Source organism: Numenius arquata, chromosome 9 (genome assembly GCF_964106895.1).
Source record: "Numenius arquata chromosome 9, bNumArq3.hap1.1, whole genome shotgun sequence".
NCBI lineage: Eukaryota > Metazoa > Chordata > Aves > Charadriiformes > Scolopacidae > Numenius > Numenius arquata.
In genome coordinates this window covers 56,861,845-56,877,156 of record NC_133584.1, presented here as the reverse complement: position 1 = coordinate 56,877,156, position 15,312 = coordinate 56,861,845, and the positions used below count along the sequence as shown (strand labels likewise).

Sequence of the window (15,312 nt, the reverse complement as noted above, 5' to 3'; positions counted from 1 at the left end):
TTCCGTATGTCCTTTGTAACATCTTTAGAACTGCAAGGGTGTCTTAGACATCTTGTTTTATATGACACGGTGCCAAGGGCTTCCATATAACCTGCTGCATTTAGACTTAGGTCTCCACTGACCTAGAAGATCTCCTTCCCACTGTTGGGATAAAAAGCTCGGATGCAGAAACACTCTTTTAGTTAGACATAACTATATTTTATGACTTCTTTCAAAAGAATCTATTCATTCATTTATGAAGAAACAGGTGTTTGCTTTTCCCCACCTTAATCATAGGAAAGCACTAACGTAAGCACGTATGCTTAGATATCGTCAATACTAGTGTTAATAACTGGATACTTTCCAATATCAGAAACTTGTAAAAGACGTGTATCAGTTTCAGTCAGGAAATATTTTTTTTCTGTGGTTCATTACTGAACAGGGTGTTCCAGGTTTGCTTCCTGGGCTGTGTGTACATTTTCTATCAGATCATGTCTTTCTAAAAGGGAAAAACATTACAGGATGCAGAAAACAGAAATCTATGTACCCCCTTACAGTGCTTTTTCTCAGGGCCTTTTTCATGCAACTAAATACTCCCTCTTTACTGTTTTCCCATCTAGTCCTATAGTTCCTGCATGTCAGACTGTGGAATGGCTCAGATTCAGCAAAGTATGTGGAAAGCCCTCTCAGTCAAGATATGGTGTGAATGGGTATATAATATGCCCTCTGGTTATATAGGTTACATCCATCTTTTATCAAGTAGTTTCCCATTTCAGAGTGTTGTAACTTCTATGCTGTTACAAAATAGGTGAGAAAAAGCTCCACAAACAAGCTTGGCTGTGGCAAAATGAATTTAGTTCAGTAATTGTTATAAGTGAAATTGCAACTAATCAGTAATATAATTTCCAAACAATTCTATATGATGGGATACCATGATTTTAAACATTATCTTAGTGCTTCTTTTTACTGCTCCAAGTGTTTCTCATTTGCTTTCTGCAACCAGTGCAATAGAATGGTCCATGCAGGACTCACTGACTTGCAAATGTAATTTTCCTGTCGTCTTCTACATTTCAATATGATTTTTAGTCTCAGAAAGTTCAAGATATTTTTTACTAACTGGACACTGTTACAAGAAGACCAACCTTCTTTGTGTGTCATCTACCATATCTTTGGTATACTCTTATGTCAAGCGCATGAGAAGGCTAAAATGCTTATACATGGAATGAATTTAGGGCTAAAATTTTTTCTAAAGAATTCATGGCAAAAGTCCCCACATTTTCATCACTATTGTTAGATTAGAGAAACACTTTTTCCCAGCAAATATATTTGGCAAACAAAAAGGCATTCATTAAAAACTTTAGTTGTTTATATAGCTTGTTTTACATGGAGATTGTTATGGCTGAAGTCATTAACCATGTAAACCGAAGCTGTTACTGGAATAACACTGCCTCGGGTACGCACAGTCAGACACAGTTATGTGTGTGCTTAGTCTACAGCCTCAGTTGTTGAGAATTTCCTTGCTACTGGCCAGAGAGCAAATAACTCGAACAATATTTATTCACAGTAGTTTTAAACTTACAAGTCAGTCACATAATATTATGTATATAAGCACACAAAGCTCAGTAGCAGCCACCAGAAGGACAAGACCAAAACCAGTCTCAGGACGGAGCAGATGTCTCCAAATCTAGGTAGTAGGAGACGGTTTGGGTCTTCCTCAGATGTTATTCGTCCCTCCCCGCTGCAGATCTGATTAAGCCATGTTCAGTAGAGGGTTAAACTCAGCAACAGTGCCTGAAATGCTCTCCTTTGTAATGTGAAAGCAAATTTCAACCCTTAAAGACCATTTCAACCCTTAAAGACCAGAGCTGGGCCACAGTGGGCATCGATTTAGTCAACACATCTACTTGGACTGAAAGATGGAAGAGAAAAGCTGTGGTGAGTAGCTTTGTTTTCCAAAGGATGAAAGCAGATGTTGAATGGTGTGTGTCTCTGAGGAGGGTGGATTCGATCTACCTGCCCTCCATGCTGGCTGAACACACGCCTCCTCCAGTTCAAAAGCAATAGTGTGGTATTATAACGGTGCTGTAGTCAAAATTTCCAATTTGCAAGTCACCTGTGCCCAGCATCTCAACTCTGGTAGTCCAATAGCCACCTAAGAGACTCATAGCTTCTGTGTTCATGTGCCTTGCCTTTGCCTGGGCTAGCTTTCTTTGCATGGCACCTACCCCCATCTGACAGTAAATCTGACATTATTACCCTATTGGTTTTCTCCCTACGAATAATTTGGAGTGGAAGGTGAGTTGGGTTGTGTGGAAGAAATTAATAATGTTCCTTTTTGCAAAACAAAGTTAGCTGAAAGGATCAGGTCTGCCAGGTGTTTTATACAGCTAAGAAAAATACCTATGCAAAGCCTGAACCACACAGAACAGCATGAATTTTAATCAAAGGCACTGGTTAAGTTGTCATTAACTTCAGTGGAACTGGAGAACTGAGGAAACTGGAATTTTGCCTTCATCACTTGAGCTCAAATTAAACACTTGTAGTTCAGATTTATATAAGGGCTAGAAGAACTTCCACAGTCAAATCACTCAAGCTCTTTTTTTTTTTTCCTAAAGAACTTTACATAGATTTATATTTAAAAAATACATACATTTGCAGAACACTGTGGAATTAATTTTTAATTTTTTAAAAAATTAAAGTACTCCACCCCTTCAGTTAATCCATATGAGGAAGTGGGAATTGATATGCTCAATTACTCTTTGTACCATGGTCCCGGATGTCAGTTTTCTTAATCTTTGTTTTCTTCCCAATTATTTTGCCCATAGACCATGAATTGTAGCGTATCTCACAGACATTCTTTATAGAACAAATGGATTTCACTATTTAAACAGGTGTGGCAAGCTTTAAAGAAATACTTACATAGTATTATTTAATTTTAACAATACAAATAAAGCTCAGGTGACTGTGGCAAATTAATGAAAATTACTGAGTACAGCGGATGGGGTAAAATAATGGAACTATCTCCCAGGACGCTGAGTATCTGGAGGTGTTAGACTGCCTCCCCTCACAATCAATAGAGATGCAGCCTCAATAACTACGGTAGGCAGTTTATTAGGCTTTCTGATGGTGATAACCCTGGTCTCATCAAAGTTGTCATAAGCATTTCAGATAAAAAAGCGCCCTTGCCCTTATCTCAGAACATGGAAGGATATGGGAGGCCTTATCACAAGCAACTTCCCATAGTGCTGCCCGCTATACAAATAAAGAACAAAAGCAGCTGTGTTAGAGAGGAATTATAATCCGATATCAAAATGCTGGCAACAGCATGTAGCTGCAGAAATACTGCAGAAAACGGGAAACAATGAAACAATATTGACTTGTAGTATGGACAGAAACCTCGACCCAGCATAACAAAAATTGTCCTCAGTGTACAAGGAATCACAGCAAAAGCAAGGATGAGGAAGGGAACTGCAAGGAAAGAATGAGGAGATGTGCAGACACTTTATGCCTTCTGAAAGCCAACAGGCAGCAAGGAAGGAAGCAAGACAGGTTGGGTTTAAATAAAGCAGAGCTGAGCATGGAGGACCTGTCCAAGCTGACTTTGTGATATTGCCTTGTCAATAAGTGAAAGCAAAGGTTTTGCAAAAAAAGAAAGGTGAACTGGGCGATGTTGCACTAGAGCAAAAAAGCAAACACAATCCACACATCTCTTCAAGCTAAAGGGGGAAGGTGTGCACATCTGTAGCCATTCTGCAAGTAGGTTACTCTTGAGCAACACAAGGGGTGAATTGTGTGTACAATAGTACCTAGTGCCACAGCTTTTTGGCCTCAGTGAGCTAATGCGATACAAATTTTATTTAGCAAATGGAAGTTCGGGCACCTACTTGGAAGAAAATATCACTGTGTTGCCCTGTGTGCAGGTCTTTCTGCGCACGGCTATGAAGTGAGTTGCTGGCTTACGTCTCTGCCTCAAAACATTTATTCCACTCGTTTGGCAGAGCCAGAAAAGACAACTGTAGAGCAACCTCCCCCTAAACTTGAGCTTTCATTTTGTGAACACGACATCAGCACTGCAGCTAGCTGATCAAACTGCAAGCATTTTGGCAAAGTCAAAGTGCTGCAAAATGACAGGCCCTTTATCTTCTCCCTTTATCTTCTCTCTCCCTTACCCTGGAGACAAGCAAAAAAAAAAAAAGCCAGAACAATGCAGTTGGATTGGTTCATTTTCAGTCACCTGTTCCTTAAGAAAAGTTCTTTCTTCTAAAATGTGCAGCCCCAAAGCTGATGTCATTTATTGGCAATAAATATTGATAAGGAAAGAGAAGAGAACGCACATATATACAACCCTAGAGTGAGGAGTGCCTATCACTCCTGCCACTCTTCCTAAGGAACAAGAGGATTCTGGCTGGACAGAGGTAATGTATGCAGAATTTCATTTCAGTATTATAGATTTTATCCGTAAAGTCACTTGGTCAGTATCGACTGGGCACTGTGCTACAAAGGCTAAGGTAGTTAATATCTAAGTTGTACCAATGTAAAAGAAAATGTTTGCTTATAATAATCCCAGGGGAAGAATTTAAAAATAAATTATATCTTCTACTTAGAAAGTAAACCTTCCTTCTGTGTGAGTGAGAGATGGCTTCAATGAAGTTTAATTCCTATATTTCTTTAGATCAAAAGGTAACGCTTCATTCTTCAGATGCGAACATAAATGAATCCATTTCGCAGAGTGTGGTCAATCATGGGAAATGCTTTTCTAATGTAATTTGAATTATTTTTATGTTGAATTTATTTCACTTGAGTATTGGGATATACCAGTACAGCTGAACTCAGAATTCTGCCATCTAGAAGTGTTAACTGTCTGTCCCAGCTTTCAGGTATCTACGGTATTAAAATGTCCATTATATCTTACAGTATGCAGTAAGCTTATTGTGTTTTCTTAATGCTGAATTACTATTCCTTTTACAAAATAAACATTAAAGATGTAAACTCAGAGAAAGTAGAAAAAACTTATATCAAAGTAACTGAAAAGACAAATATTCCCACTCTTACAAACTTTCAAAGCTGATATGCCCCGAAAGCTTTATCAGCTGGCAGGAAAAATGCTCCGCTGACAAGTGAAGCACCAGGACTACACACGAAAAGCCTGGACTGTATTTTTCAAATAGAACTTTGTTGCTAGCTTTTTAGCTATAGATATAATTATTTTTTACATTCAATCAAATTTGCATGAAATTCCAGTTTTGAAGCAGAGCTACCTTAAAGTGCGTTGCTAGCATTTGTCTTTCAGAAGCATAGAAACGGTTTAGTGGATTGAATACTATTGACATGGAAGGATAATTGTATCTGGGAACTGTTGTCTTTTGACTTTGAAAGTAAAGCCAAATACATTTACTCCAAGGCCAGCTCTAAGGTTTATTATGTTTGATGTTTTTTATTAGATCTATTTACCTTGCTTGCTTCAGTCTGTTTTAAAATAATCCATTGAGCTCAAAATTGCTTTTTCTTGGGATTTTGCCACATCTTTACTCTTTACCAATTAAAAAGACATGATTTCCTGTATATCCTCAATAATACTAAGATACGTAACCATTGCTTCTTATGACATGTAGAAAAAATATCCCATGAATATGAGAGGTTTCGGAGTGTGTACACACTGTGGTGTTTGTTTCTATAATGCATCTTAGCAGCAAGAGGGCAATAGCCAACATTATTTCATGAAGGTGTAAGGTATAACTTGAGGGTCACTATTGCCATTTACTGGAGTCATTATAATGCTGATTTGATAAGGAAAAAGGGAGCAGGAAAGGAATGCAGACAGCAGGTGATGTGTTAAGTGCTGCATTAAAAAACACCAGTTCCCATTACGGATGATGCTTGCTTGAGCAGGACACTGATGTGACCCTACTGAACAAATTAATGGACTTTTTTTATACAAGGAGGCAAAGATGAAGGAAATGTTGCAAATTCAAGAGGGGCTTGATCCGTCTGTTACAAGAAACACACAACTTTACGCTGCTTACAGTCCCTTCTTCAATGCAAGGTGCAGCTCTCTCTCTGTAGGAGACAGTAGTGCCCATACACCACCACACACTCATTCCCACGGTTTCAGCACATTCCTCTGTATTAGGTTCCAACTAAAGTAACCTTCTGTGTGGCAGGCTTGACTTCGCAACAGTTTTGCATCTTGCTCACATACGACATTGCACCATAAACTTTATGCAACAGAGATTAATGGATTTTGGGGTTTGTTTGTGTTTTGTTTTTTTTTTTTTTTTCCTCTGTAGAGATGGATCTACTGACTGCAATCGTTTTCCTGGCTGCTTTGCTACACCAATCTGATGGAGAGGTAGGAGCATTCATCTATGCAAAAGAGCCATATCTGAGCACATTGTACAGATATCTGACATGCCATAGTCTGGTCTAGTGATCTCTAGAGCTTTAAAATTCAGGGTTGAAATTATTGTTAACACGTTAATATAACACAATAAAGAAGAACTCTTGGTTTTCTCAGATCTTTGCATTAAAATATTTCTTCTGCCTAGCAAAATATTCTTCTCTTCACAAGAATAATTTTAAAAATAAATTTTCCCCAAAAATAGTATGAACTGAAGCTATTCTAAAATAGTTTAGCTGACTATCAGAAATCTAGTCTTCACCTCTCCTTAGAGAGAATTAGTCTTGTAAGATGTAGGTATCTACTATGCAGACATTTGAACGTGAGCTATTCATCAAGATAAGGAATGAAAAGAAGTAAGTACTTCAGGGAGGCCAATCATCTCTTTCTTCAATAAATCTCAAATGAATTATGTCCTAAGTTGATAGTTTTCTTTACCTGAATATAGCAGCAGCCTAAAATAACTGGCTGAGATTTTATTTCTACCGCTGTAAATGTCTTAAGTTAAACAAGATATATGACACTTTGTGGGGTAGGTTCGGCTGCCCAAAATGTCTTAGCTCAGGTTGAGACTCTCCAGTATCAGAGCCATTCATGGGCAGTTGTACCGACAGCTATACCTTTCTGGAGCAACATTCAGATAGGACTGTCTGTGTATTGCCAATGGCATTAGGGGCCATTTTAAGCCACTGACTACAGACTTTAAAACGTAGAATTGAGCTCTGAAGTCAAATCAGTGGGATTCATTCCTATTTCTTGAACATTTCATAATTTAGTCTCTCTCATTTTACACTTTTCTCATTGGCCATAAATGCAAACTGAATGACTTTTAGATATTTACATCTATGGTATAGCTACGTAAAATTAAATAAGGTGAAGCAGTGCCTAAAAAAGAGACCACCACACCAATGGCGGAACTCATCTCACTGACTTAAGCATCAAAGCATTAATTGTCCAGATCTCTGTCAGGCACTCTCTACAAACAAAAGAAGGAGAAAGAGGTACTTGCAGGGAATGGTTTTTCCAGTCCTAAAAAGGAGCTCAGATTTGTGGGCTGAGCTACCTCTGCTCTCTCCAGTAATGACAAAGAGAGTGAAGGTGTCTAGCTTAGATTGAGATGTCTCATTTTCAGACATTAAGTGGGAAGAATATTTTCCCGAAGGATGTTTTGTTTTCCAACATAAGCATTGCAACTCTTTTTCTCTGCAAGGATTCATGACCTGACATCACTATGTATAAGACAATCTAAATCCTTCATTGCTTTCTTGACCTTAGGTATTTCAGAAGATGGCCTGCAAACAGCCTTAATTTCTGAGCCAGGCTCACAAACTTCCAAAGCTTACAGCTGACATGAGCTAGGGACCTTTTTAGTGCACACAAGAGGTGAAATCCCATCTTGAGATTTGGTTCCAGAGCTAAGCTTTCTCCATGTTTGGTGTGGAGACATCTGAAGGTAGAATTCCTACCTACAAATTTCTAAATAGAGTCATGTCTCCTAATGAAAAGTGCAGTCCAAATCAAGGAAGGAAGAAAAAAAAAATCAACATTTAAAGGAATAGAAAAACCCATATAGGAAAGTTGGGAATTTCCAAGAAGCTTTACTTTAACAAGAAGCTCATAATTTATCTCACTTATTAAACTTCTGAGAACTGAAACCTTCATTTTTATTGCTTTCCAGCTTTTTCAGTATAAACAAGTTTATCAGTATCAACAAATGGGCGATTTGTCCTTTCAAAACGAAAAACAGATCCTTGACCAACACAATGAAATACGGAGATCTGTATTGCCCACGTCCAGGAACATGCTGAAGATGGTAAGCTATGCATTGCAATTAGCCTGCTTTCTACATCATTAGCAGAGGATTGTAGCCTTCTTAAACAACCCATGCTCAGTGAACACAGAGGGCAGGAAAGGTGCTTTGGAACTGAGGTGAAAAAAAATCAGAATTTTGTCCCTTTGTTTCTGCAGGCTTAACGCTCAATTTTGCACACTTTGATGCTGCCAGCACTTGTAAAACCATTGCAAAGGTCTCCGGACAGGCCACAAGTGTTTGAAACCTCTCTCCTAACCAACATGTCTTAGTTTCTCCACTCAGAAAAACTCAATTAAGCAACATAGGAACCATTCCATGCCTAGGGTTATTTGTCTACAGGACCCATGAACACAGGTTTGCCCCAAACACATCTATTTATTGCTGTCAAACCTACGTTAACAGAACCTGCACAGTGAATCACAACCCCTTGCCTTATGTTTGTTCACTGCAGTAGACAGCAACAGCAAGCCTTTTCAGGGAGAGTATTTAAACCGGGGATAAGGTACAAAATGCAGTGATGGCCCTTGGATTATGGATAGCACTCTTTAGACTACGGAATAAGCAGCTCCCTTAGGAAAAGAGAAACACGTGCCCTGGATAAAGCAAAGAGTATGTAAAGTGAAGGTGGAGCAGGAGCACAAGCAGCAGCATGCTTCTGAATTACACATTTTGGGAAGGGGGCAAAAAAGAACCCCTAGATCTGCATAGCCATTTGTCCTCAGCTGAGCTTGCTCTGCCCATCACTGCTCCCATCCCTGTCACCCCTGATGTTCCTTGTTATCCCTGTCCCATGAGGAGATGAGCTGGTCTGTGCTTTTTGGTTAAGTCTACATGTGAGTCTTGCAAACACTCCCCAAGTTCAAAGTCCAGCTTGTGTCTATCACTACATCTCAGCTGCACCTGGGCTAAAAATCAGTTTTATACCACTTAGCGCGCTGCACCCTGCAAAGTTCACTCAGACACAAAGCCAAAAGAAAGCGACAGCATGTTATAAAATTCTTATTAATTGGGACCACCTGGAGATCAGGACTGTGTGACACTGTGCAGAGTAATCTGCTCTGCAACCTTTAAGAGCTGAAGAAATGTGCTGCCCATGCCCCAGTAGTGTAAACTGGCACAAACTCCTCTGCTTTCTGTTGAGGACCACGGGAGCACTCAGTGAACAAACCCAAGTGTCTCCCCATTTTTTTTTAATCTCATGGACTGCACTAACTTATCTGTGTTATGGACACTCCTTCCTTTGTGTCTTTCAGGTGTGGAGTGATAAAGCTGCCAAGGGTGCTCAGAAATGGGCAAATAAGTGTGCGATGAAAATCAGTCCGAGAGATCAGAGAGTCTTTAATGGTACGTGACAAATATGGAGCCTAAGCTGCTCAGTTAATGACAGTTTGCAGATGATGCCTACGCATGTGAACTAGAAAAAAAGGGTAACTTGTAATCTGTTGTAGAACATCTTTTTAGGATTATTGAACACAAAACCATCATCTTTGTCAGATAAATATGCTGAAAGACAAATTGTTGGAACTTGAGTGAGAGGGACGTTACATTCTTGCCCTACTTTTTTAATTTTCTTTATGTGTCTACTTTTGGCTCCTGCTGGAGGCAAGACAGCACAGTAGATCACCATGTTGGTATGACTGAACACAGACATTTTTGTGTAACATTTTGTAGTCAAATAAGTATCTGTGACTGAAAGCTTGCCAAAAGCAGAGTAACATTCCCTGCAGCTTTCATAGGATCAGGTGTACTGCCCTCTTCTTAAAATCACAGGGCAAACAGGTTGGCATTGTAGAAATTTTTTTAGGATGTAACTACACCCCCTCTGTCCTATCTCCTACCCTACAATTTGCTTCTCTCCTAAGTAATAAAATAGACTTACTTCTACTTCAGGTGTCACCTGCGGTGAGAATGTATTGCTGTCAACTTACCCAAGAACATGGTCTGAAGCAATTCAAGTCTGGTACAGTCAGTCCTCTAATTTCAAGTACGGATTTGGAGCAACTTCGAAAAATGTCAATGTCGGGAGCTATACTCAGGTATGGAGACAAACTGCAATGATATGCTTGAATTACAGGAGTACACTTAGGGCAGCTGGGAGAGATTAATCATCAGAAAAAAAAAGAAAAAGTCACTGTCATCAAACCATTTTCTGTCATTCACACTCTGATCCAAAGATGAATGATAAATTAAAACTCTTTTTCATCTAACTCTGAAGCAATGGAACTAGTATTTTGGAAGGACTGCCTAGAAAAGAAATATTATTCTGTAGAAAAAAAAAATCAATACCTTTAATTTAGAAATAAATGTTTTCTATATGGGTGTTGAAATACCCAATTAAGAAATGTCAAAGCAAAATATCTATGATGAAAATATTTGACTTCAAACTTTAGTGCCCTGCCAGAAAATGTGTTCAAAAACATTTGGAAACTGGAGAACATGGTTAACTCATTTTTCTATTTATTCTTTCTGACAGCTAAACTGTAAACTTAAAAACTAAATAGAAAAAAAAAAAAAAAACCACAAAAAACGCAAACCAGAACAAACTCAAATTATCTTCTGGTTCTGATATTTTGTGAGCTCTTTGATGAGAATGCAGTAAAACTTGACTCTGAAATAATGTGTTTATTTTTTGTTCTACAGATGATCTGGTACAACAGCTACCTGCTTGGATGTGCAGTTTCCTACTGTCCTAAGAATCAGTTCAACTACTTTTATGTTTGCAGATACTGTCCTCCGTATGTACCGCCTTTTTACTCATTTAACATGCAATCCTGGATATGTTTTAAAAAACTCCTGCTGTCCATTGGTCATGTGGAGGACAAAATTATTACAGTTTATTTTTACCATTTATAATTTTGAAAATACTGATGTGACTTGTGGGTTTAATATCAGGTTAAATAGCCATATTTGTTTTATTTCCCATTGAATCATATATTAGGGAAATTTTAGCATATGAACAAAGAAAGGTCTGTCTCTGTCGGAGTCAGGCATCATGCTCAAGTCATCCTATAACTTTGACCACAGACAAGAAAGTCAGATGCAAAGTGAAAGCAACAGTAAACGAATATTCGCAGAGATAAAGATCTGTAAGGTTATTTCCTTATAGGCCACAATCACTTAAAAGCCATTAGAAAAGCAGAACTAGGAAGCACAGAAGATTTTTTTTTAACTGATAATGTTATATAATGCAAACAATCAATTAATTTTCTTTCTCTGAACCTTATTTCCTCTCTTACTTAAAATCAAAGTTTGAATATTCTATGGCTATCTGAAACTAAAACATGACTGTCCATGAAAATAATTTTATCCAAAAACTTCTGGATGCCTTTCATTGTGATAAATAGCTTAAACTCTTGTTAATGGCTCAGAGCTGTACTTTGATCTTGTTTTGTGTTTTATTTCTTTCAAATTCCAGAGGAAATAAAGCAGTGCAAATTGCGACACCTTACAGAAGCGGACCGAAATGTGCAGACTGTCCCGGCTACTGTGACAGAGGGCTTTGCAGTAAGTGAATGTATTCTCCTACTTACAACAAACATTGTGTTACCTTCCATAATATCATTGCTTCTTTTAGCATTTTATTTTTGTGTAGCTACTTCTTGCTAAACTGGACAAATGATCCTAGAACTGCCCCTTTCATTTTCCTCCAGAAATAACAGTGATTAAATACCCCCACCAGAACAGGCACAATCTTGAGCAGGGGGGTTGGACCAGAGGACTTCCAGTGGTCCCTTCCAACCTCAACCACCCTGTGGTAAGGGGTTGCTGTTGGGCAATAGGTGCGTTACCACACCGTCAGTCTTCTGCTGCCCTCTTCTGGAAAGCTCGAGACAAAATGTCTTGATGTACATCTAAGGGCAGGAACAGATTGTCAGGTTTCCCACAGCCGTATGTACATGAAGATCTGTACAGACCCCTGGGTTCTGCAGGTTTCCACGTAGAGCAAGTCACAGCATACAAATAGACGGGACCTGTAAGATACCTGCATTCCCTTTTCTATAATATTCAAGAAATTTTAATAGCAGAGCAAAAATGCAAAGATTTTTATAGACATGAAAATTTGGAATTTTTGGAAAATGCAAATGTATCAGACCAGGACTTCGTTTTCAATTAATATTTCATGGTTTTGTTTCTCTCTCTTGTATTTTAGCCAATCCTTGCAAGTATCAAGACTTCTTTGGAAACTGCAGAAATCTGAAAATCTTGTTTGGCTGTAACCATTCATTGGTGAAGGAGAAGTGTCCTGCTACCTGTAGATGCACCACTCAGATCATATAATGTCCTGGTGGATGTGATTATAGCTGCTGTGAGACTGATTAGGAAAGAGTAGAACTCACTGTGACGTGTATTCACTCTCAGTGCATCAGCTCAGATCGACCTGTGGAACTTTTTTCTGAAATCTCACCATTACTCCAGTCCTAAACATGTCTAGCAGCTCAGAATAACCTCTGATGTTATTTTAGACTTTGTAGAAATCATGCTTAAGCTACTAATGGGTTACTTTGTGGTTTTCCTTGCAGTGGATCTTCCACTGATTCATTACTTTTTAATGGGAAACACACTTTTGAAAGACTTCAGGTTTTTTGCAAAGTATGTTAAATGCCACTTTACTTTCTTCTGTTACCTTTTCTTTGATTACCAATGGAATGTATTCCTGCTAATAAATACGTGATTTACGACCGTTTCACAAACAGAGCTTTTCATTGAAGTTATTTATAATGCAATTTTTTCATTTGGAAAACTCCTTACGGATATTTCAAGACTCTTTGATACTTCATGTGAGTGGGGATGAGGCAGAAAAAGAAAGACAAAGGAGGAAGTGATGCATTTTTTTTTGTATGGCCAAAATAAGAGACACACAGTGAATCTGCCAGTTTTTACTCTGCGGCCTAAACACAAGGCTTCTGACGTATCTGTGTATGCAGGTGATATATAATGTTTTTTCATATGGCACCAGCAGTCAAGAAATATGAAGCTTTTTAAAAGGATTCATACAAAGAAAGAGGTATATATGTCCCTTCCCATCCTCTCTATGAGTAAGTCAGTCCCACACTCACTTGGAATTCATATTGCAGCATGTAGAAAAAAATGCTGCTATTAAAAAAAAAAAAAAAAAAACAAAAACAAACAAACAAACAAAAGAAAAAAAACCAACATCAAAAAGGCAGTGGATCCAAGTCCCCAGAAATCCCCACCAGAATATCTGTTTTTCTCCAGAACTTCCCAGGAACTCTTTTAGTGCCAATTCCTAGCAGTGCAGACCTTTAGGATGCCTCTAACAGGATTAAATTTACCTGAAGGCTGTAGATGTGCCTTCTCCCACCTCTGCAGGCAGGCCACCAACCTGGGGGGAAGCTTAGCTGGAACTGCTGCAGGTGGTCACTGGACCATCTTAGTTTGTGTATTGCTTCTAGTGATACATTTCCTTGAGTAAATTTTTTCTTTCCTATCTTTCCAGGCCCTTTACAATGCAGGGCATGAGTTCAAAGGACTGCATATCTGTATTGACCCAGAACTGGGGACTTAGAGCAGTTGTGGCATTGTCAGTGGCATTGGCATTGGCCTTTCTGAACCATTTAGTGAGGGCCATTATTACAGTCACGCCTCTTTAGATACTGACAATATTATTATATTGATGAAACAGTGTTTCAGAATCATCTTACAGCTTTGGGTTTTTTAAACATGTTATAGCTTCTATCTGATCTTTATATTTCTAACTTTATAAAAAAGGTAGATACGGAGGAAACAGAAGCTCTTTGCTTAAGTTTTGATAGATGCTAAAAAATCAGCAAACATCTGGAACACCATTTTCTCACTGAACAGAGAAGCTCCTTCACTCTAACCTGCCCCCTGATACATCCTGGCGTCATGCAGGATGCATTAGGGTCTCCCACTGGACCTCCAGCTGCTCCTCAAGATGGGTGCTGGTCTCCCATGGGCTTCACATATACAAGCCCTGAGCAGGACTGATCCCACTTACCACCTTCCCTTCCTATTTTAGACCAGTAAAAATAATTTTCTCCGTAGGACTGCAATTCTGGTTAAAAACACAAGAGGGTGAACCATACCCAGACATTCAGCTGCACTTTTTTTTTTCATTTTGTAACCTGTATAAAGAGCTCCTCCTTTTACTAGAAATTAAAGTTCTGGGCCTACCCTGGACTGATTTTAACATTTGCTTGCACAGACTTTCTTAGCTAATACTGGATGTATAAATAATTACTACCTATAGAAACAGTTTGGTAGCAGTTTCTTCCTCTCCATTTTTTCATCCTGTCTCTGCTGGCCAAATTACTATCACATCAAAGCAATTTATACCGTCAAATTAAGGTAATTTATGGTTTCCGGGATATCAATGACTAATCCTGGTAGCCTTGATTTTCTGCCTGCCTGAAGATCAATTTCAACATAATGACTGTGTGCCACTATTTAAGTTTCCTACAAACACAGCAACGTTTGTAGAAAGTGTAATTCAAACCAAAGCTGAGTAAGAATTTCCTAAGAAACCTAGGTTTTCCTCAGAAAATACTAATATATAAATGCCCAGGTCTGCTACAGCAGGATACATAATTTTGGCAAAACTCTCAGGTGTTCTCTGGGATATTTTCCAAGGTTTAATTTCTGCTTGCAGCCAAGGAGGTGTGTGTTAAAAGTCCTTCCATGCATACACTTTCTCTTTCCTCCCTTTCTCTCTGGGCCAATAAATATTTAAAGAGGAATGCACTTATTGTCAGAGATTTCTGAGAGCTCTCTCCCCAGATAGGCAGCTTTTGTGCTCTCAATATCCAGCTATGGTGGGTTTTGAGCGTGGTACCGGCAGTAGCTGGAAGACACCTTCTGCATCATGAAGTGCAACCCTGGGGCATCATAGAATCATAGAATCATAGAAAGGTTAGAGTTGGAAGGAACCTTAAAGATCATCGAGTTCCATGTATCCTGCTTGGCTACTGCAGGGAATCCAGGCATTAACCTTCTTCCTTTCATGGGGAATTTTAAAAGATTCTGCTTCCTTATTGATGTGGAATAGAAGAAATAACAGGTGAGATGAAATGCTACCTGGATGATCCTGTTTCTCAATACAGACTTCAAGGAGAGCTTGGAACACTCCACTTAGTTGTTCATG

General features: G+C 38.8%; 1 protein-coding gene across 1 annotated transcript in view; it reads left to right on the top strand.

The window, feature by feature from the left end:
- LOC141468306 (serotriflin-like) overlaps nucleotides 1–12,467 on the top strand; it is a 47,089-nt gene extending 34,622 nt beyond the window's left edge. Inside the window, exon 8 of the mRNA XM_074153325.1 lies at nucleotides 12,340–12,467. Within this exon, the coding sequence (XP_074009426.1) occupies nucleotides 12,340–12,467 (128 nt within the window). The remainder of the gene's footprint in view (nucleotides 1–12,339) is intronic.
- The last annotated feature ends 2,845 nt before the right edge of the window (nucleotides 12,468–15,312 follow it).